Here is a 23,132-nt window from a genome sequence, read left to right as displayed (position 1 = left end):
GGACTTGATTAGATTCAAGTATTTCCACTATGACGATATGGGTCATTTTTCATCAAGATGGCCATTGAAGAAGAAGGGAAATGATGAGAAGAAGAAAGAAAAGAAATTCATCAGTGTTGCTACTTCAACAAAGATAGATGATCCCTCGAGGAGATTTGAAGAGAAGGACTTTGCTATGATTTCTCAATTCACACAGGGCATTGTTGTTAATGATGGATGGTATGTGGATAGTGGTGCAACGAAGCATATGACAAGGTCACATGAGGTTTTTGAGACTCTAGTTGAATGGGACCCAAAGTTGCACATGGTTTTGGGTGACATGAGTTAGTTGGAGATCCGAGGATTGGGTTTTGTGTCATTCAGAATGGAGACGGGATGTATGATGCAGGTCCACAATGTATTGTTTATACCAAGACTTAGATATAGCATGTTTTCCATCTCGATGATCGAGAGGAAAGGGCTTGAGGTCTTGTTCAAGGATGAGAAGGAAAGACTCAGGCTCATAGGATCTAAGTCTAATAGGATTATACTCAGAGTTAGAGAGCATGGTCTCTACAGGTTGACGACTAAGCATATGGGTCATGGAAAGAAGCAAGTGGAGCAGGTATAGGTTCGAGAGAAGCAGGAATAGGTGCATGTGAAAGTTCAAGCTTCAGAGGAGCAGGTACAGGTTCCTGACAAGAATGTACACCTTCCCAAGAAGTTTTAGGTTCTATAGACTCAGAGGGAGTCTAATTCGAGAGGGAGGTTACAGATTTAGATGGAGATTCTGCAACCCAAGAAGAGCGTGTGGTCAGTGGTGAGCAAGGGTGTTCCTACGACTACCAAGAAGGAATCATGGAGAGAGTGGAAGACATTATAGGATAAGAAGAAGAAGAAGGGTGCTTCCAACAGTAACAACGACACTTCCGAGAAGGGCGTAGTTCACCATACAGGGATTGTTGCGATTGTGAGTGCCAAGGGTTGGGCAAGTGTTGCGAGAAATGATGATGATGACGAGATACTTCCTAGCCTTAGAAGTAACTCCCTCACTAAGAGGGAGTGTTGATTTGTTTAGCTTGGGAGGTACTTCAAGCCCTAGGGTTCAGGGTTTGTAGGGAAAATCCCCACAACGATAGCTTGTGGGCTTGGAACCCAAGTGTGGGGTTTTTTTCACCAATCGTGATTTGGGCCAACAAAATGATGGAGGTACGACATGTGATGGATGAGGATATAGTGCTCGACGATATGATTCCAACGCATCAAGAATCATCCAAATCCGAGTTGTTGTTAGAGAGAAATGAATTTTTGAAGTTGGCAAGGTAATTATTAGTTACCAAGTCATGTAAGCTTGGTGTGAAAGAGAGACAATAGATGTGTCACTTCAAGAAAATTAGTTGAGCCTTAAAGTCTATAAATTAAGGATGTTTTGAGGCTATTTGAGGCATCCAAGTTTGATAATACATCACAAAGAGGAGCTCTAAAATCTCAAGGAAGTTGCAGCCAGCTAGAGAGGACCAAAGGGACAACATGGAGGAGCTTAAGGGACAACGTGGGCATTTATGAGTACAAGTCGAGTTGATGATATTACAACAAGTTGTTTAAGGGAATTGTTTAGGGCTATTTCATGTGCGTTTAAGTGATGGTTTCTAGGTAGAGAAATCTGCAAGGCTAGAATTCAAAACAGAGTTGTGTTAGGACTGTTTGGTGGAAGTTTGGAGGGAGGCTGAAGGCTACAACAACTGATGTGCTAGGCCGCAGGACATAACAAGTAGCAAGGCCATCCTAAGTTTTTTGTTTGAGGTAAAACAAGAAGACATGGGAAACGTAGGAGTGGAGGACCTCTCCCTTGGAGAACAACAATCTTTACAGGGTTGTCTTTTTTATTTGCATGGAGGATAAGGGTTGTAGGGTGATGCCATAACCAATGATGCAGTGACAACAGTGTATCAAGGTGAAAAACAATGTTTTGGGAGGTGTATCAGGTTAAGTTGTGACCAGATTGGATCAGTTGTGTGCAGCTTGTTGATGCCATGTGCATGAAATTTCGAGGTGGTGAAGTGTCATACTAGGATAAGATTCAAAAGTGAGTGGATTGGGTGTCATAGAGTTGATTGGAGGGCAGCAAGTCGACTACCCAAAGTAGCTCTAGAGCAGCAAACAAGAAGGGCGTTGTTGGTGTGTGATTGGGTAAAGTATTGTAGCCTTATGTCCAACACTTTGATGGATGAAAGTGACTGCTATATTGGCAGATTCGAGCTCGGGAATTAGGCCTACCTAGAGGTGACTTGCAGCAGTGATAGGAAGCAGCCCTCTTGGAGTCTTGATGTTTATTGGCCTTGATGGACTAAGGCACTACTAGTGAGCAGAACGGAAGCAAAGGATCGTCAAGAACAAGATACAACATAGAAGCTGCAACGAAGTTTGACATTGTATCTTGTATACCATAGACTGTTGTATTATTCAGAATTTAGTTTAATATAATGAAGATTGGGATTGTATATATTGTACAATTTTCTTAAAAACCGTGTATATTTTTGCATGTATGATTTACTACTTTATATTTCCATTGTGCAAAGTACTTTATGGTTGAGATTCTTGTTTGGTAGCGTTAGTGATTTTAAGACTCTAACCTAGATCCAAGGTCATGGAAATTAAATAGGAATCTACCTATATTTATGGTAGCTATCACCTAGCTCATGTTGTTTCTACCTCTACAAAATTGATAGCGTTTTCAGTATGACTATGTTTACCTCTGCTTGCTTCTCTTATTCTCTAAGAATCTTCTCATTTTCAACCTTGAAACTCCTTAATTAATCCCTTAAACTTCTAAGGGTGTCCTTCCAATCAGGAGAGCATTTCTCTCTTCTTTTCTCAACTGGCTCCTCCTCTTGGCCATGCTAAGATCTATCAATGTTGTACTACATCATTGTATTTCTCATCCCCTTTTCTTCCTTGTTTCGTAGTGTCTTCTTATTTGTTGTAATACACATAACTATTAGCCGATCCACAATAGAAATCAAACATGCTCATTATCACCTTAGAAAAAGTCCCATAGGCACATGGATGTGACATTATCTAATACACCACATTTCAAGTTAGTATAACTGCTAGAAAATAACAATCATTTCAAAATTGATACATTCATCCATAATAAAAATTTCTACAAGCAACAAACCCTAATACACATCAATTAAGCAATATAGGTTACTACACTATATAAATAAATTTAAAAAAAAATCCTTCTAGGCCCATTCAGTCTGAGTGTTAAACCTAGGTGCTTCAATACCACACTGTAACACCCTCTCCCACCCCCTTAGACAAACCAGGATGAATAGAAAGTGTTACATTCATTTAACCTGACCTCCATAGTCTCCTTATGAATATGGGATTATAAAAATACTCAATTTGAAAATTTCTCAAAGTCAAATTATGATACCACCATTAGATAAAGCTTGTCGACTGCTTTCCAGTAGTATAAATTTATCTCGATCTAATGCCAAGATCAAAAGATACGAATATCTAAATTTTAGCCCCTTAACTCCCTGTCCATGTTAACATCCCTCCACATGGACCACCACATTGCCTATGTGGCATTGACTCGTAGGTGTAAGACTACCTAATTAGTGTCCCAGTGTCATCGTGTCCAAATCCAAGAAGGGTGCAATGGGATTAGCACCTTACAGATGCACGACTGTCGTTAATTAATAGAGAGATATATATTACTTCGATACATAGGATACTCGACCTTAATGTGTAAGACCGGCTCTCCATGTCATGGGCTCTTTATACAAAACATGAGGTTGAACCCCTTCTCTGCTTCCTCCACACAATCACCATCCCATGCTGATAGCTTATATTGAGTGTGGTGGTTGTAAATAACAAAGAATTTTCTTAATGGAAGATTTATGATTACACACCTTCATTCATGTGTGCCTCTTTCCTGAAAACCCCCTCAAAGACTCTTGGCACTACTTGGATGACATGATAGATATTTCTCCATCATATGACATCAATTTTGACGTTGCTCCTCCTGTTAGTCCATTCCCAACCTGCCCTGCTAACATCACCCTATCGTCATGATGACGAAACCATGCCACATGGCATCCTCTAGGGGTGCCACGTGTCAAACCAAATCCCACGTTAGCCATAATACATGTGGCATTCCATGTGACCATACACGATCTATGTGGTGCCTACCACCTCGGCTTAAACTTGTGTCAAAGCGGGGCCTGGTTCTTTGTGCAATTCAATGCTTTACCATTTATATGAAATTTGTGGGATTCAACAAGAATCCCCTTCAATTGTGCTTCCATGGCATCGCACAGTATTGTGTCAGGACACAAAAGAGTCCCATCACCCAAATTGAGCACAATACGACAAGAAAATTGAATCTATCATGTGACAAAAAAACATTGTTTTGTGGTCTTCATCACAATGCCACTTCAATGAAATTGTCATTGTGCAATGATAGGGCATGGCACGATGATAAAATTCCTATCATGTGATGGAAAGAAATTTCGTTCCACAATCTTCGTCACAATTCCAATTCAACTAAATTGCACACAACAATGGGGTGCCACAAGGCGAGGAAATTCCTATAATGTGATGGAAAGACACTCCATCCTAAGGTCTCCATCACAATGCCACTACAACAAACTTTCTACACAACAATGCGATATGGCATGGAGTTAAGAGCTAATCCTCAATTAGCATCTATCCTACCTCTAAGTTCTGAGATTAAGCGACTTAACCATGACTAATTCATGATTATCATATTACACAATTCACTTTGTTGTTTTGGGAATTCTTCTCCAACTCCTTTGTGAATCTAGGTAGAGATCCCTATCACTCCACTAGCGTAGGCTTCGAAATCTATCGACCTAGTTAAACTTTGCCACTATCAAATTCCACTCAGGCATCAACCCATACATGAGTAAAACTCTCACGTTTTAATGCAATTCATTCAAGGAAATAAACATTCATTCTAAATGAAATGGACTCAATGACTCAAGCATTCAAACCATGGAGACTCTATGGTATGCTCAATATATTGGATATCAATAATCCTTCATAATGACAATGATCATAACAAGTAAACAACCATTCGAGACTATACAAATACTATTACAATTCAAGGCTTATATTAGTGTCACAAAGGAATTCAAGCCCCTCAAAATCAAGAGGGTCAATCACACAACTTTCTCTGTGCGACATACAATAATATACACATTCCTTCTTAAGTGCTAATAAACCATTATTATACAACATCATAAATCAATATTCACATTGCATAGGTATGCAAAGCAATACATGTAGGTCACTTATCTTAATAGTTGGATGACTAAAAATTGAGAGAGGGACCTCAACTCTCCTCCCAACCATATGTCAACTGCGCTAGTGTTCTTTCTTGTAGTTATAAATGCTCGAGCTGGATTTCGAGCCCGAGGAGTGAAATTCTAAAGGGAAATCAACACCAATCAAGTTAAATTACATAGGAATCTAGAGTACACAGTGCCTCTCGTTGACAACTAGGAGCCCAAAGTACACAATTTCTCCACCCAAACAACACTTCAGGGAATCCAGAGCACCTAATGCCCCACCCAAACACACACTTCAGGGATTTGAAGTTCCAAAGCATCAAAGCAACTCCACCCGCTTCACACTTCGGGAGTCCAGAACCATAGTGCCTCCGCTTGTCTCCTACAATAATCCATAGAGAACTATGGCTTCACCTTATGGGCTCCATGGGAATCCATATGTCTTGGCCTCCACTTGTCAAACAATAGCCATGAGTCCATAGCACTACTCAAGGCTCCACCTGATAAAATCACTCAGGAATCCAAGGAGCGAAGTCTCCACCTAATTAAAAACACAGGGATCGAGAGCACTCTACAATTTCTCCACTTGTCATTCCTTTCCTTCAATTGCTTCTACCTTTTTGTTGTATGTGCTTGTTCATCACATCTTCTATTTACACATTCCCTTCCTCAAATGTGAGTCACACTATAATGTTATTCTTCACAGTTTTGTCCTCTATTGCCTCATGCGTCCCATATTGTTTGTGTGAAAATTCCCTTCTTTCCTTTTTTGGCTTGCATATTAACTAGAGCCAACATCCTCTCACACAAGAACCCCTACATAATTTTAAATGCATATACATTTTCTATTAATTCAATAGGGATATGGTGGAAAATTAATTGCAACATTCAATGTTTGGTTATTTCCCCAGTCATTCCCAAGTAAATTCACCTCCATAGACTTTAAATCCATGTCCACTCTTAATCTAGTCACCATCTTACAATTTACATCAATCTACATTAGTAGTTCACATAATAATATTTACAAGACATCTCTTAAAAATGAACCACCAATGAACATGTTAAAAATGTAAATGATGATCAATATAATTTGAATACACACACAGACAAACACGCCATGGTGAATTGATAACGCGTTGGAATAATCTAGGCGGGGCCAAAGATAAAACCCAATAACTACAACACCAAGAGTATATCAAATATATCATAAGCCAAATATAACATGAATTTATGACTTAGCAAGAGTTTCTTTTTCTATAAAGGAGATCCCTTATTCCCTTATTCATTTGCATATTTAATAAATTAAGCTTTTATATTTTATTCCAATCTCTAGTGTTCTAAAATGTTTTGTTAGAATGATTTATATATGGTTGATATACGTTATCACAATGAACAAATCTATAATTGTAATGAGTAATTAAAATTTTAGAATAAAAAAAGAAGAATTTGCATTTGCATACTAACAAAATGGTATTCAACATGAAAACATCATAAACATCATATTAATCCATTTTATTCTATATGATTGATCTACATTATCACAATGAACAAATGTGCAATTGTGATGAGAAATTGAAATTTGACAACAACCAAAAAAAACATTTACATACTAAAAATGTGAGAAAATTCAACATGAAAACATCATATTGATGCATTATATTTGATTAACAAAATGATGTGTTTTATTCATACCCCCACACCAATGCTTTTGTTACATGCTAGTAGGCTTAAATGACTTTAAACAATAGTGCAATTTACATGTCCTAAAGGCATCAATGACCACTCCTTTAAATGATATTGTTAGCATTAATTTATTATCATTATAACACTTTATAAGGTGGAAAAATACACATTGGTTTTGACTAACTGACACTATGCATAATATGCATCAATACTTTCAAAATAAGTAATGTGTTCTCACTAGTGCATTTAAAATATATATGAAACATTAGTGCATCAATAATATATAATCTGCACTAATGCAACTAATAGTTTTAAGCATATTAAAAAAACTTCCACTATAACATTTGGCCATTTGCAATTTAGTTATAGAGAATATCTACTAAAACCGTGCAAAAACCTTTCTTATCTATTATTAAATTTTAGTTTTTTATAAATTTTCCTAATCTTATAACATTAAAAACATTTATCAAAACTCCACTTAATGGTGTTTTTCTTGTAGAGTTGACTCAATAGTGGGCATATGAGCTAAATAGAATGGCAATTGTCCAAACTTCCATCACATGCTTCCCTTGATATCTAAGTGTACTATGGAAATTTACTCACAGCTAAATAGAATGGCAATTGTCCAAACTTCCATCATATGCTTCCCTTGATATCTAAGTGTACTATGGAAATTTACTCACCTATAGAGGGTATTAAGACACCCTTGTGAGCCCCAAGCCAACATAATGGAGGTTATAAAGCGCAGTAAGAAAGGGTTACAAGACAAGGTATATAACATTCTAGGTGTTAATTCAAAGGAAGGGAAGGTAAAGCTCTTGACCTTATTTGATTTTTAGTGAAAGCTAAGGAAAGGAGGGAGGTAGATGAGGCTCAATGCAACATCATGAATTTGACCCAGCACTAGAATGAGCCAAGGGATTTTAGTAGAACTATGCAATAAATCATGCTCGAGACTAATGTGATTGGGAACAACAAAACACATCTAAGCAATAAGGGAATGGGATGACATCTCAATTGGCATGCTTTAGTCAAACAACATCACACATTCGGTGATCTTGGGAGCTCATATGGTCTCTCTATGGCCATAGAAGAGAGTCTCAACATTCAACACACTTAACATTCAACACACCTAGCAGGTAAAGCTAATGGAAGCTTCTATTGGATCCACCTACACACTCAATCTTATTGTAAAAATGGTACACTCAATAAATATAGGATTATTAAATCCAACTATAAACTCAATCTTATTGTAGAAATAGTACACTCAATAAATATAGGATTAAAGTGCTAGATGAACATGCATGTTCAATGAATTTTTCTTAATATCCTCATTGCCTATGATACAGTGATATTTACCTACCAAAACTTTAATATATAAATTTAGAAAAACAAGCTCATGTTCATTTACATCTCATATAACTCAATTAAAAAGAAATCACAAACCAAATAACATTCCTCGCAATAAATATAAAATTAAAAAATAAGATTTATTATTTGCTTCATCTAAATGTTTTTATCATTTTATCTCAACCTTCTATGTATGTCCAAACCGAAATGGAAATGATATTCATTCACTTTCTACATCAAGAAAAGTATGTTGATCTATACAATGATAATTATAAAACAATCACGTACGAAATATGGCATTCCTTCCTGTGGACTTTGTTTAACACATATACCTTTTAAATTCAGATGAAATATTATTTTTAACCCAATATTTTGGAATCCAGATACCAAGAGACTAATTCCACTGGCTAAACTTGGCATCCCCACGTCACATATACTTTTCCAGAGCAGTGCCGATTTGATGAAATGAAAGGATGCAAAATGTATTGCCATTTGAGATGCGATTATAAGAGCAATTAAAACATGGGTGGTCAAAACCTATTGACACACAGAATTGAGTACATAATCCTGAAAGAATTAATTCACATTATATGCTAGAAAATGGCTTCAATAAACATACCTGTGACAGATATCAATTATTTTATTCACTGTCTTGTGACAAGTGTATATAAATATTAAGGTACAAAGCTATGACTCACAATAAACAAACCCTCCAATAACAGAAAGAACGCTCAACAACAGGTTGTTGCTAAATCAAATCTGGTTGCACAGACCTCAGCCCCAGCAACTTCCACATCCGAAAAATGCATGGATTTCACTTGGTGATTGCGTAGATAGCGTATATAATTCCCGGCAGGTACCCTAATAGTGTCAGCAGCAGACATATCCAGAACTCGACCTGTCACAAAAAAAGGAAACTCGAAATTATCAGCACCCGGTAGTTTAATTAACGAGATCAATACACACTTGTACAGACCCAGATTCATAGATTTAGCATGTAATGGCGGAACCAAAAGCGCAAATTATGCAGAAGAATCGGTGTTAGATCGATGAGAAGGTGCTCACATGGCAGCCGAATTTGAGAAAGACCCCCAGAGGAGGCAGAATTATGGCCAACAAGATGTCAATGCAGTGCCCTCCCTCATTATGATTGAATGACGATGATTTGAGAGGAAAACAGAGGTGAAATCCTAGAAAATGAAAATGAAACCCTAGAGAAGGAAGCAAAGAAAATGAATATATAAACTCAACGAAACATGCAATCAAGAAGCTGAAGATCAAGATCAAATGAAAATGAAACCCTAGAGAAGGAAGCAAAGAAAATGAATATATAAACTCAACGAAACATGCAATCAAGAAGCTGAAGATCAAGATCAAGATTTGTGCCTTCCAAGATTGTTATAGGAGGAGAGAGGTGATGGTCGGCGTCCAACCGAACCGACCAAGAACCAAAATAAGAAGCTCAACCAAGTCTCAACCCCTTTCAAACACGACTATTGCGGCGCAGTGCCAGCGTAATTAAAACCTACCTGCCCCTATTCTTGCTTTACACCATGACACGTTGATTGCTACCGACTTTTCAATCAATGTTGTTGACAGCGAACATTTGTCGTTAAGGGTGTGGTTGTCCGTTGACGTTTTGTTGTCAAGCATTTTGCTATTTCATCGGGTAACTTTTTTCGTGGTTAAATTTGATTGGTATTTATTTATAGATTTTTGAGGAGTCGTTTTTAGTGTGTTTTTTTGGAAGTTTTTACTCGGGTTTTTCGAGTTAAATTTCTCTGAAATCACAAACTTGAATTTGATGGTAATCCTGATCGAAGTGCCCTAGGGTTTTCTAGGGTGCTGAATCCATATATACAGTGAAAAAACTAAAGGATTTTTGTAAATCCAAGTTATAGTTGTTAAACTTCAAAATTTTAGGTGTCTTAGACGTTTTTGATGGCGCTGAATCCATTTCCACCATCAAAAATCCAAGTTATAGTTGTTAAACTTCAAAATTTTAGGTGTCTTAGACGTTTTTGATGGCGCTGAATCCATTTCCACCATCAAAAACACGATTCAAACACCACCTCTACAAGATTTTTTGAAATTTTTTTGGCCGAATTCCAACCACTTTTGGGCGTCCGAGCAATTCCTCGGCCTCGCTAGATGACTCCCAAATCAAGATTTCACCTCCGATTTTTCCACCAGATTCCTGCACGGAAAGTCCAAAAAGTTGCACTAAAGACAACTCCGCTTCTTAATCTCGAAATTCCTAAGTGGTTAAATTTGACCAGTATTTATCTATGAATTCTTAATTTTGAAATTCTTTGTTATAATGGAATGAATCTCAAATAATTAATTTTAACTATTATAATAATAATAATAAGTCAATTTTAAGTTCACATTTAAATGAAGTATTAAATTTAAGTAATCTAACTAGCACAACCACATTAATAAGTGTGGTTAATATATCTTTTGGGTGTATTATCTAACTACATAGATCCATTTTAAATAGGGATCTAACATGAGCCAAGAGGGATCCAATTTCATCACGTGCAAATTTTTTTATGAGCCTACATTATTTAAATGTTTTGTATAGCTTTTTTTTGTACTTCTAGATTTTTTTTATTTTATTTTGGCCGACATGAGCAAAATTTCAATGATGACGGACGGATGTCGTTATAAATCATAATTGGGTTATAGAATTCATAATTGGGTACGTCCTGTCAGCTCAATAACAACAACAACAATAATAATAATTATAATTATAATTATTCCCTGATCGGGGTGTGAGCTGGACCCAATGGGTACGTCCTGGCCCACTCATTAATGCAAATCCCAAAGTAATCTAAGGTCACCCTTCGCATGCATGCAACATTTGGAGAGGTGACGTTGCCCATGCGAAGGTTAAATGTCGACCCAAAAGGTGGTAGAGCCATTAAGCTAAGCGAGAATGAGTTCCTCCTCCGTTGTGCTTAGTAAATTGGTCTATGTGCTTCATTCATTGTGGATCGGTTATAGAATTAGACTCTCCTCTCAATAACAACAACAACAATAATAATTATTATAATTATAATTATTCCCTGATTGGGGTATGAGCTGGACCCAATGGGTACATCCTGTCAGCTCAATAACAACAACAACAACAATAATAATAATTATAATTATAATTATTCCCTGATCGGGGTGTGAGTTGGACTCAATGGGTACGTCCTGGCCCACTTATTAATGCAAATCCCAAAGTAATCTAAGGTCACCCTTCGCATGCATGCAACATTTGGAGAGGTGACGTTGTCCATGCGAAGGTTAAATGTCCCCAGAAGGTGGTAGAGCCATTAAGCTAAGCGAGAATGTGATTTCCTCCTCCATTGTGCTTAGTAAATTGGTCTATGTGCTTCATTCATTGTGGATCTAGTCTGGGTTGTTCGTCCAAGGGAAAACATTAGCTCAGTCTCTTTCTGGTCAAGGACTTGGTCACTGGTATGTCTCCACTTTTAATTTTTTTCTCCCTGCATCTATGGCTCTTCGTCTCTATCCTGGACTTGGTCACTGGTATGTCTCCACTTTTAATTTTTTTTCTCCCTGCATCTATGGCTCTTCGTCTCTATCCTGGGTATCTAGGATGCATGGAACAGTGGTAGGTTGGTGGGATTAGAAAAGAACGTCTCTAGATTATGGCATGGTTTGGTCAATGTTATGTGTTGAGTCGCTAGTTTTCTATGTCCCTATGTCAATGGTCTATGAGATCTAGCTCTCAACATTCACGAGGGGTTAGGCTGACTCCTTGCTCTGGGCATCATTGTACTCCTTGCCTTTGTTATTTCAGAATTGTGAGGGTTTTGGTTTCTGGTCAATTATGTTTGGTTCTTGGGTACTATGATTATGTATGGTATCGGAATATGGCCAATGTTGTTTGGAAGCACTGGCTTGGTCCTAGTAGGTACAGTGTCATCGTATGGGTCGAATTGTGGGAAATGTCTAGTGTCGGTCTCCTCTTAGCGACAAGGGTATATTGTACCTGGTTCTGGTGCATGGTTATGTGTGGGTCCTAGTCAAGGGGTAACTCTTGGCTCAAATGTTTGATCTTTCTCTGGTGTACAATCCTATTGCTCGAATTGCTTAGAGATGAGATTCATTTGGCCCATTTTGGGGTTTCTCCTGTGAATGTTTAAGTCTGTCAGTATAGACCCGACTGTTGGAATTTCAATTCCGTTTTTACGGCAAGGGTATACTGCATTTAGTTTTGGCACATGGTTGTGTGTGGATTTTGGTCAAGGGGCAGCTCACAACTCAAATGTTCTTTCTTTCTCCAACGTAGAGTTCTGTTGTTCGAATTTCACAACTCAAATGTTCTTTCTTTCTCCAACGTAGAGTTCTGTTGTTCGAATTTCTTAGAGATGAGATTCATCTGGACCATTATGGGGTTTTTCCTATGGATGTTTCATTATGTCAATTTAGGCCCAACTGTGGGCATTGGTGGAGCAGTGGTAGATGTGGGACCGCAACGCCTTGCTGGTCGATTGACAACAAGCTTTCGAATTGGCTCCTTATTTAGTTGGTTTCTTTTGTAATTTCATTGGAAAGTATTCAAGGTTGGAGCGACCCTTGGTAGTGTCTTGCTTCTAAGCTTAGATTCTGTTTGGGTCATCCTCCAGATTTCGACAGAGGCCATTATTTGATTTGTAGGTGCAAAAAAATGGTTTGTGCCTCTAGTAAGGGAAGGAATGGTTGAGGTGGCCAGCTGCAGGAAACAGAGGAAAGCATCCCCTCCCTAGGACAGTCAACATAGCTCATCTGGGGGGACATTGCATGGGCATAAATCAACATCCTAAATTATTCAAGAAGCTGCTCAGGCATATCACTTAGGTAATTCGACCCCGGTTAAGCAGCTCATAGCAAATTGGGAAGAGGAGAGATCCACTCAATAAAATTAAACAATCCACTTATTTTGGATGATGAAGAGCCTTATGGCTAAAGCCTTGGAGCAGTTTCCACCTGACATGCATTTGTCCTCCCATGGACATTCAGATTATACTAAAGAGTTTCAAAAGATCCAGTTTTAATTGCAGCAGCAAAATGGACGCCTCAACTACATAGAGCAGCACATCCCTTGTATTCCCCGCCTCAACTGCATAAAGCAGCACATCCCTTGTATTCCCCACACAGAGCTGCCAGGTTCCACCGTGAAGGACCATGCTCCAATGGATTCAACTAATGATGAGTAGAGTGACAGTGCACCCCTAGTTATAGTTTTGTATGAAGCAGTTTCAAATTTTTAGGCATATTATTAGTTATGTTTACATATATCTCACTAGTAGGAAGAAGAAAGACTCTTAGACATATATAACATTTTTGTTTTTGGATGGCTTGTTTTATTGTTAGGTGGCCAACAAACCTAATTTCTCTCGGGGCATGTAACCTTCTTTTTGATAGAAAATTAATGAAAAAGTCATACCAAACTTATAAAAAGAAATAAATTATTATTATTATTATTATTATTATTATTATAGTAGTAGTAGTTATTATTAATAAATTAAAATCAATAATAATAATAAGAACATTAATAATTGAATATAAGTATTAATTATTATATGAAATATTAACATTTATAATAAATATTAATATTAATATTATTATATTAAATATTTATTATAAATAATAATTATATTAATAAAATAAAATAACAATTTATTGAAACATTTACTTATTAATACATTTATTTTAAACCCAAGGGACTAATATTATAAATTCAAGGTATATAAACCGTAAGATAAATATTATAAACTCTATAATAAACATGGTTGACCATGGTTGATTTTCATATTAAGATAGTCTTTGTCACAATGTGACGTTGGACCATGGTTAACCATAATTGACCATCGTTGGCCTTGATTGACCATGGTTGTCCATGGTTGAATTTCAAATTGATACAATCATTGTCACAAACCCAAGGGATTAATATTATAAACCTAAGGGACATGAACCCTAAGATAAGTATTATAAGCCCTAAAAGAAACGTTGAAGTCTAAACCATAAAATAAACATTAAATGGTAATGATTGCCCATGAGTGACATGAGTGACAGTGAATTTTCTTATCTATTATTAAATTCTAGTTTTTTATAATTTTTCCTAATCTTATAACATTAGAAATGTTTATCAAAACCTCCACTTAATGGTGTTTTCCTTATAGAGTTGACTCAATGGTGGGCATATGAGCTAAATAGAATGGCAATTGTCCAAACTTCCATCATATGCTTCCCTTGATATCTGAGTGTACTATGGAAATTTCTTCACCTATTGGCAATTGGCTTCACATGCATAGGAGAAAGGAGAGGATATTAAGACACCCTTGTGACCCCTAGGCCAGCATAGTGGAGGTTATAAAGCGCAACGAGAAAAGGTTACAAGACAAGGTATATAACATTCTAGGTGTTAATTCAAAGGAAGGGAAGGTAAAGCTCTTAACATTATTGGATTTTTAGTGAAAGCTAAGGAAAGGAGGGGGGTTGATGAGGCTCAATGCAACATCATGAATTTGACCTTGCACTACTATGCAATAAATCATGCTCAGGACTAATGTGCAGTGGGAACAACAAAACACATCTAAGCAATAAGGGAATGGGATGACATCTCAATTGGCATTCTTTAGTCAAACAACATCACACATTGGCTGATCTTAGGAGCTCATATGGTCTCTCTATGGCCATAGAAGAGAGTCTCAACCTTCAACACACCTAATAGGTAAAGCTAACAGAAAATTCTATTGGATCTACCTACACACTCAATCTTATTGTTGAAATAGTGCACTCAATAAATATAGGATTAATAAATCCAACTATACACTCAATCTTATTGTAGAAATGATACACTCAATAAATATAGGATTAAAGTGCTAAATGAACATACATGTTGAAACCAACATTAATGAATTTTGGATCTATCTACACACTCAATCTTATTGTTGAAATAATGCACTCAATAAATATAGGATTAATAAATCCAACTATACACTCAATCTTATTGTAGAAATGATACACTCAATAAATATAAGATTAAAGTGCTAAATAAGCATACATGTTGAAACCAACATTAATGAATTTTCTTAATATCCTCTTTGAATCTGTTTAGGAAAACAAGTTAATGTTCATTTACATCTCATATGACAATTAAAAAAAAATCACAAACCAAATAACATTCCTCGCAATAAATATAAAATGAAAAAATAAGATTTAAAATTTGCTTCATCTAAATGTTTTTATCCTTTTATCTCAACCTTCTATGTATGTCCAAACCGAAATGGAAATGATATTCATTCACTTTCTACATCAAGAAAACTATGTTCATCTATACAATGATAATTATAAAACAATCACGTATGAAATATGGCATTCCTTCCTGTGGACTTTGTTTAACACATGTACCTTTTAAATTCAGATGAAATATTATTTTTACCTCAATATTTTGGAATCTAGATACCAAGAGACTAATTCCACTGGCTAAACTTGGAATCCTCACGTAACATATACTTTTCCAGAGCAGTGCCGAATTAATGAAATGAAATGATGCAAAATGTATTACCATTTGAGATGCGATTATAAGAGCAATTAAAACATGGGTGGTCAAAACCTATTGACACACAGAATTGAGTACATAATCCTGAAAGGATTAATTCACATTATATGCTATAAAATGGCTTCAATAAACATACCTGTGACAGATATCAATTATTTTATTCACTGTCATGTGACAAGTGTATATAAATATTAAGGTACAAAGCTATGACTCACAATAAACAAACCCTCCAATAACAGAAAGAACGCTCAACAACAGGTTGTTGCTAAACCAAGGCCTCAGCCCCAGCAACTTCCACATCCGAAAAATGCATGGATTTCACTTGGTGATTGCGTAGATAGCGTATATAATTCCCGGTAGGTACCCTAATAGTGTCAGCAGCAGACATATCCAGAACTCGACCTGTCGCACAAAACAAGAAACTCAAAATTATCAGCACCCAGTGATTTAATTAACGAGATCAATACACACTTGTACAGACCCAGATTCATAGAATTAGCATGTAATGGCGGAACAAAAAGCGCAGATTATGCAGAAGAATCGGTGTTAGATCGATGAGAAGGTGCTCACATGGCAGCCGAATTTGAGAAAGACCCCCAGAGGAGGCAGAATTATGGCCAACAAGATCTCTACGCAGTTTGCAGTGCCCTCCCTCATTATGATTGATTGAAGATGATTTGAGAGGAAAACAGAGCTGAAACCCTAGAAAATGAAAATGAAACCCTAGAGAAGGAAGCAAAGAAAATGAACATATAAACTCAACCAAACATGCAATCAAGAAGCTGAAGTTCAATATCAAGATCTGTGTCTTCCAAGATTGTTATAGGAGGAGAGAGGTGATAGGTCGGCGTCCAACCGAACCGTCCAAGAACCAAAATAAGAAGCTCAACGAACTCTCAACCCCTTTCAAACACGATTATTGCGGGGCCAGTGCCAGCGTAATAAAAACCTACCTGCCCCTATTTTTGCCATACCCCATGACACGTTGGTTGCTACCTCCTTTTCATTCAATGTTGACAGCGAACATTTGTTGTTAAGGGTGTGGTTGTCCGCTGACGTTTTTTTGCCAAGCGTTTTGCTATTTTATCTGGTAACGCTTTTCGTAGTTAAATTTGACTGGTATTTATTTATAGATTTTTGAGGAATTGTTTTTAGTGTGATTTTTTGGAAGTTTTTACTGTGGGATTTTCAGTGAAATTTCACTGAAATCACAAATTTGATGAGTAATTCTCTGCAATCGAAGTGCTCTTGAGATTTTCTAGGGTGCTGAATCCATATATATAGTAAAAAAAAACTAGTTTAAATAACATAAATCAAAGTCGTAGTCTAACTACTCGAAGGAATTGCCCGAAAAGTTATGGAAATTCCGGTCATATTTAGAGAAAATCCAGCAAGGATTTTTGTAAATCCAAGTTATAGTTGTTAAACTTCAAAATTTTAGGTGTCCTAAACATTTTTGATGGCACTGAATCCATTTCCACCATTTCCACCATCAAAAACACGATTCAAACACTACCTCTATAAGATTTGTTGAAATTTTTTTGCCCCAATTCCAACCACTTTTAGCCGTCCGAGCAATTCCTCCACCTAGCTAGACGACTCCCAAATCAAGATTTCACCTCAATTTTTTCCACCAAATTCCGACTCCCAAATCAAGATTTCACCTCAGTTTTTTCCACCGGATTCCGGCACTAGAAAGTCCAAAAAGTTGCACTAAAGACAACTCCACTTCTTAATCTTGAAATTCCAAAAAGCCCCGCTTCTTAACCTCGAAATTCCTAGGTGGTTAAATTTGACAAGTATTTATCTATGAATTCTTAATTTTGAAATTCTTTGTTATAATGGGATGAATCTCAAATAATTAATTTTAACTACTATAATAATAATAATAATTTAATTTTAAGTTCACATTTAAATGAAGTATTAAATTTAAGTAGTCTAACTAGCACAACCACATTAATAAGTGTGGTTAATATATCTTTTGGGTTTATTATATAACTACATAGATCCATTTTAAATAGAGATCTAACATGAGCCGAGAGGGATCCAATTTCATCACGTGCAAATTTTTTTATGAGCCTACATTATTTAAATGTTTTGTATAACTTTTTTTTGTACTTCTAGATTTTTTAATTTTTTTTGGCCGACATGAGAAAAATTTCAATGATGACAAACGGATGTCGTTACAAATCATATTGGGTTGAGAATGAGCCTCTTAGCGCAATAAAAATAATAATTATAATTATTCCCCGATCGGGGTGTGAGCTGGACCCAATGGGTACGCCTTGACCCACTGATTAATGCAAATCCCAAAGTAATCTAAGGTCACCCTTCGCATGCATGCAACATTTGGAGAGGTGACGTTGCGCATGTGAAGGATAAATGTCAACCCAGAAGGTGGTAGAGCCATTAAGCTAAGCGAGAATGTGAGTTCCTCCTCCATTGCGCTTGGTAAATTGGTCTATGTCCTTCATTCATTGTGGATCTGGTCTGGGTTGTTTGTCCGAGGGAAAACATTGGCTCAGTCTCTTTCTGGTCAAGGACTCAGTCACTGGTATGTCTCCACTTTTAACTTTTTTCTCCCTGCATCTATGGCTCTTCGTTTCTATCCTCGAGTATCTGGGATGCATGGAACAATGGTAGGTTGGTGGGATTGGAAAAGAATGTCTCTGGATTGTGGCATGGTTTGGTCAATGTTATGTGTCGAGTCGCTAGTTTTCTATGTCCATGTGTCAATGGTAGTTTTCTATGTCCATGTGTCAAAGTTTTCTATGTCCATGTGTCAATGGTAGTTTTCTATGTCCATGTGTCAATGGTCTATGAGATCTGGCTCTCAACATTCACAAGGGGTTAGGCTAACGAGTTGCTCTGAGTGTCACTATACTCCCTGCCTTTGTTATTTCAGAATTGTGAGGGTTTTGGTTTTTGGTCAATTATGTTTGGTTCTTGGGTACTATGATTATGTATGAGGTCAAACAAACAGAGGAGAGTTTGGAAATGATTCATGACCTTGGCCATACATGTGGAAGATCCACTTAATAAAAGTAAACAATCCACTTATTTTGGATGATGAAGAGCCTTATGGCTAAAGCCTTGGAGCAGTTTCCACCTGACATGCATTTGTCCTCCCATGGACATTCAGATTATACTAAAGAGTTTCAAAAGATCCATTTTTAATTGGAGAAACAAAATGGACACCTCAACTGCATAAAGCAACACATCCCTTGTATTCCCCACATAGAGCTGTCCGATGGATTCAACTAATGATGAGTAGAGTGACATTCCACCCGTGGTTATAGTTTTGTAGTTTTTTATGAAGCAGTTTCAAATTTTTAGGCATATTATCAGTTATGTTTATAGATATCTCGCTAGTAGGAAGAAGAAAGACTCTTAGACATATATAACATGGCTTGTAAGACTTATTATTTTTTGTTTCTAGATGGCTTGTTTTGTTGTTAGGTGGCCAACAAACCTAATTTACCTCAAGGCATGTACCCTGCTTTTTGATAGAAAATTAATGAAAAAGTCTTACCAAGCTTATAAAAAGAAATAAATTATTATTATTGTTGTTGTTGTTATTATTAATAAATTAAAATTATTATTAATAATAAGAACATTAATAATTGAATATAAGTATTAATTATTATATGAAATATTAATATTTATAATAAATATTAATATTAATATTATTATATTAAATATTTATTATAAATAATAATTATATTAATAAAATAAAATAACAATTTATTGAAACATTTTCGTAGTAATACATTTATTTTAAACCCAAGGGACTAATATTATAAATTCAAGGTATATAAACCCTAAGATAAATATTATAAACTCCATGGTTGATTTTCATATTAAGATAGTCTTTGTCACAATGTGACATTGGACCATGGTTAACCATAATTGACCATCATTGACCTTGATTGACCATGGTTGATTTTCATATTGATACAATCATTGTCACAAACCCAAGGGATTAATATTATAATAAGCCCTAAAAGAAATATTAAAGTCTAATGATTGCTTTTTTATCTATTAATATTTTCTTATATGTTATTAAATTTTAGTTTTTTATATTTTTCATCTTATAGCATTAAAAACGTTTATCAAAACCTCCACTTAATGGTGTTTTCCTTGTAGAGTTGACTCAATAGTGGGCATATGAGCTAAATAGAATGGCAATTGTCCAAACTTCCATCATATGCTTCCCTTGATATCTAAGTGTACTATGGAAATTTCTTCACCTATTGACAATTGGCTTCACATGCATAGGAGAAAGGAGAGGATATTAAGACACCCTTGTGACCCCCAAGCCAGAATAGTGGAGGTTATAAAGCGCAACAAGAAAAGGTTACAAGACAAGGTATATAACATTCTAGGTGTTATTTCAAATGAAGGGAAGGTAAAGCTCTTAACATTATTGGATTTTTAGTGAAAGCTAAGGAAAGGAGGGGGTAGATGAGGCTCAATGCAACATCATGAATTTGACCTTGCACTAGAATGAACCAAGGTATTTTAGTATAACTATGCAATAAATGATGCTTGGGACTAATGTGCAGTGGGAACAACAAAACACATCTAAGCAATAAGGGAATGAGATGACATCTCAATTGACATTTTTTAGTCGAACAACATCACACATTGGCTGATCTTAGGAGCTCATATGGTCTCTCTATGGCCATAGAAGAGTGTCTCAACATTCAACACACCTAATAAGTAAAGCTAATAGAAGATTCTATTGGATCTACCTACACACTCAATCTTATTGTTGAAATGGTGCACTCAATAAATATAGGATTATTAAATCCAACTATACACTCTCTTATTGTAAAAATAATACACTCAATATTATAAGATTAAAGTGCTAAATGAACATGCATGTTGAAACCAACATTAATGAATTTTCTTAATATCCTCTTTGAATCTTTTTAGAAAAACAAGCTAATGTTCATTTACATCTCATATGACAATTAAAAAAAAATCACAAACCAAATAACATTCCTCGCAATAAATATAAAATGAAAAAATAAGATTTAAAATTTGCTTCATCTAAATGTTTTTATCATTTTATCTCAACCTTCTATGTATGTCCAAACCGAAATGGAAATGATGTTCATTCACTTTCTACATCAAGAAAAGTAGGCTGATCCATACAATGATAATTATAAAACAATCACGTACGAAATATGGCATTCCTTCCTGTGGACTTTGTTTAACACATGTACCTTTTAAATTCAGATGAAATATTAATTTTACCCCAATATTTTGGAATCCAGATACCAAGAGACTAATTCCATTGGCTAAACTTGGCATCCTCACGTCACATATACTTTTCCAGAGCAGTGCCGATTTGATGAAATGAAATGATGCAAAATGTATTACCATTTGAGATGTGATTATAAGAGCAATTAAAACATGGGTGGTCAAAACCTATTGACACACAGAATTGAGTACAGAAACCTGAAAGGATTAATTCACATTATATGCTAGAAAATGGCTTCACTAAACACACCTGTGACAGATATCAGTTATTTTATTCACTGTCGTGTGACTAATGTATATAAACATCAAGGTACAAAGCTAGACTCACAATTAAAAACCCCTCCAGTAATAATAACAAGAAGAACGCTCAACAACAGATTGTTGCTAAATCAAATCTGGTTGCACAGACCTCAGCCCCAGCAACTTCCACATCCGAAAAATGCATGGATTTCACTTGGTGATTGCGTAGATAGCGTATATAATTCCCGGCAGGTACCCTAACAGTGTCAGCAGCAGACATATCCAGAACTCGACCTGTCACACAAAACAGGAAACTCGAAATTATCAGCACCCGGTGGTTTAATTAACGAGATCAATACACGCTTGTACAGACCCAGATTATGCGGAACGAAAAGCGCAGATTATGCAGAAGAAACGGTGTTAGATCGATGAGAAGGTGCTCACATGGCAGCCGAATTTGAGAAAGACCCCCAGAGGAGGCAGAATTATAGCCAACAAGATGTCTATGCAGTTTGCAGTGCCCTCCCTCATTATGATTGATTGATGATGATTTGAGAGGAAAACAGAGCTGAAACCCTAGAAAATGAAGATGAAGCGCTAGAGAGGGAAGCAAAGAAAATGAATATATGGACTCAACCAAGCATGCAATTAAGAATCTGAAGATCAAGATCTGTGCCTTCCAAGATTGTTATAGGAGGAGAGAGCAGATAGGTCGGCGTCCAATCGAACCGACCAAGAACCAAAATAAGAAGCTCAACGAAGTCTCAACCCCTTTAAAACACGATTATTGCGGGGCCAGTGCCAGCGTAATAAAAACCTACCTGCCCCTAGTTTTGCCTTACCCCATGACACGTTGATTGCTACCTACTTTTCAATCAATGTTGTTGACAGCGAACATCTGTTGTTAAGGGTGTGGTTGTCCGCTGAAGTTTTGTTATCAAACATTTCGCTATTTTATGTTGTAACTTTACTCGTGGTTAGATTTGATTGGTATTTATTTATAGATTTTTGAGTTGTTTTTAGTGTGATTTTTTGGAAATTTTTACGGTGGGTTTTCGAGTCAAATTTCTCTAAAAACGCCGAGGAATTTATTGAAATCACAAACTTGATGGGTCTGTCCAATGGAAGTGCCCTAGGGATTTAAAAACGCGGAGGAATTTATTGAAATCACAAACTTGGATGGGTTTGTCCAATCGAAGTGCCCTAGGGATTTTCCAGGTTGCTGAATCCATATATACAATAAAAAAAACTAGTTTCACAAAGTCCAAAAAGTTATTGAAATCACAAACTTGATGGGTCTAACACAAATCAAGATTTCACTTCAATTTTTTCCACCGGATTCGGCACCGGAAAGTCCAAAAAGTTGCACTAAAGACAACTTCGCTTCTTAATCTCCAATTCCTGAGTAGATAAATTTGACCAGTGTTTATCTATGAATTCTTAATTTTGAAATTCTTTATTATAATGGGATGAATCTCAAATAATTAATTTTAACTACTATAATAATAATAATAATAATTTTATTTTAAGTTCACATTTAAATGAAGTATTAAATTTAAGTAGTCTAACTAGCACAACCACATTAATAAGTGTGTTTAATATGTTTTTTGGGTTTATTGTTTATCCATATAGATCCATTTTAAATAGGGATCTAACATGAGCAGAGAGGGATCCAGTTTCTTCACGTGCAAATTTTTTTATGAGCCTACGTTATTTAAATGTTTTGTATAGTT

The 23,132-nt window shown here is 36.2% G+C and overlaps 3 protein-coding genes across 3 annotated transcripts; all 3 read right to left on the bottom strand.

The window, feature by feature from the left end:
- Window positions 1-8,938: 8,938 nt before the first annotated feature.
- On the bottom strand, window positions 8,939-9,986 carry LOC149189922 (uncharacterized). The gene is made up of 3 exons (XM_089410385.1): window positions 9,863-9,986; window positions 9,399-9,634; window positions 8,939-9,231 (listed from the first exon to the last, which is right to left on the bottom strand). Exons 1-3 carry the CDS (start codon window positions 9,984-9,986, stop codon window positions 9,148-9,150), a joined length of 444 nt encoding a protein of 147 aa, XP_089266511.1. The 3' UTR covers window positions 8,939-9,147.
- Window positions 9,987-16,013: 6,027 nt separating this feature from the next.
- On the bottom strand, window positions 16,014-16,731 carry LOC149189921 (hydrophobic protein LTI6B-like). The gene is made up of 2 exons (XM_089413318.1): window positions 16,462-16,731; window positions 16,014-16,293 (listed from the first exon to the last, which is right to left on the bottom strand). Exons 1-2 carry the CDS (start codon window positions 16,546-16,548, stop codon window positions 16,210-16,212), a joined length of 171 nt encoding a protein of 56 aa, XP_089269444.1. The 5' UTR covers window positions 16,549-16,731; the 3' UTR covers window positions 16,014-16,209.
- Window positions 16,732-21,313: 4,582 nt separating this feature from the next.
- Window positions 21,314-22,119, bottom strand: LOC149189920 (hydrophobic protein LTI6B). The gene is made up of 2 exons (XM_089413317.1): window positions 21,844-22,119; window positions 21,314-21,693 (listed from the first exon to the last, which is right to left on the bottom strand). Exons 1-2 carry the CDS (start codon window positions 21,928-21,930, stop codon window positions 21,610-21,612), a joined length of 171 nt encoding a protein of 56 aa, XP_089269443.1. The 5' UTR covers window positions 21,931-22,119; the 3' UTR covers window positions 21,314-21,609.
- Between the last annotated feature and the right edge of the window lie 1,013 nt (window positions 22,120-23,132).

This window comes from Pinus tabuliformis, chromosome 3_1 (genome assembly GCF_031772625.1).
Source record: "Pinus tabuliformis cultivar Carrire ecotype Pingquan chromosome 3_1, CPIR1, whole genome shotgun sequence".
Classification (NCBI taxonomy): domain Eukaryota; kingdom Viridiplantae; phylum Streptophyta; class Pinopsida; order Pinales; family Pinaceae; genus Pinus; species Pinus tabuliformis.
Note: the sequence above shows the minus strand (reverse complement) of the source record. Positions and strands in the feature narration are given on the sequence as shown.

Bases quoted from the DNA above. Each gene is read 5' to 3' on its own strand.
- LOC149189922 (XM_089410385.1), bottom strand. From the start codon at position 9,986: ATGCTTGACAACAAAACGTCAACGGACAACCACACCCTTAACGACAAA. The intron at 9,635-9,862 runs GTAGGTTTTAAT...TTCCTTCTCTAG, and splicing joins TAAAGCAAGAATAGGGGCAG to GGTTTCATTTTCATTTGATC. The intron at 9,232-9,398 runs GTGAGCACCTTC...TTTTTGTGACAG, and splicing joins TTCTCAAATTCGGCTGCCAT to GTCGAGTTCTGGATATGTCT.
- LOC149189921 (XM_089413318.1), bottom strand. From the start codon at position 16,548: ATGAGGGAGGGCACTGCAAACTGCGTAGAGATCTTGTTGGCCATAATT. The intron at 16,294-16,461 runs GTGAGCACCTTC...TTTGTGCGACAG, and splicing joins TTCTCAAATTCGGCTGCCAT to GTCGAGTTCTGGATATGTCT.
- LOC149189920 (XM_089413317.1), bottom strand. From the start codon at position 21,930: ATGAGGGAGGGCACTGCAAACTGCATAGACATCTTGTTGGCTATAATT. The intron at 21,694-21,843 runs GTGAGCACCTTC...TTTGTGTGACAG, and splicing joins TTCTCAAATTCGGCTGCCAT to GTCGAGTTCTGGATATGTCT.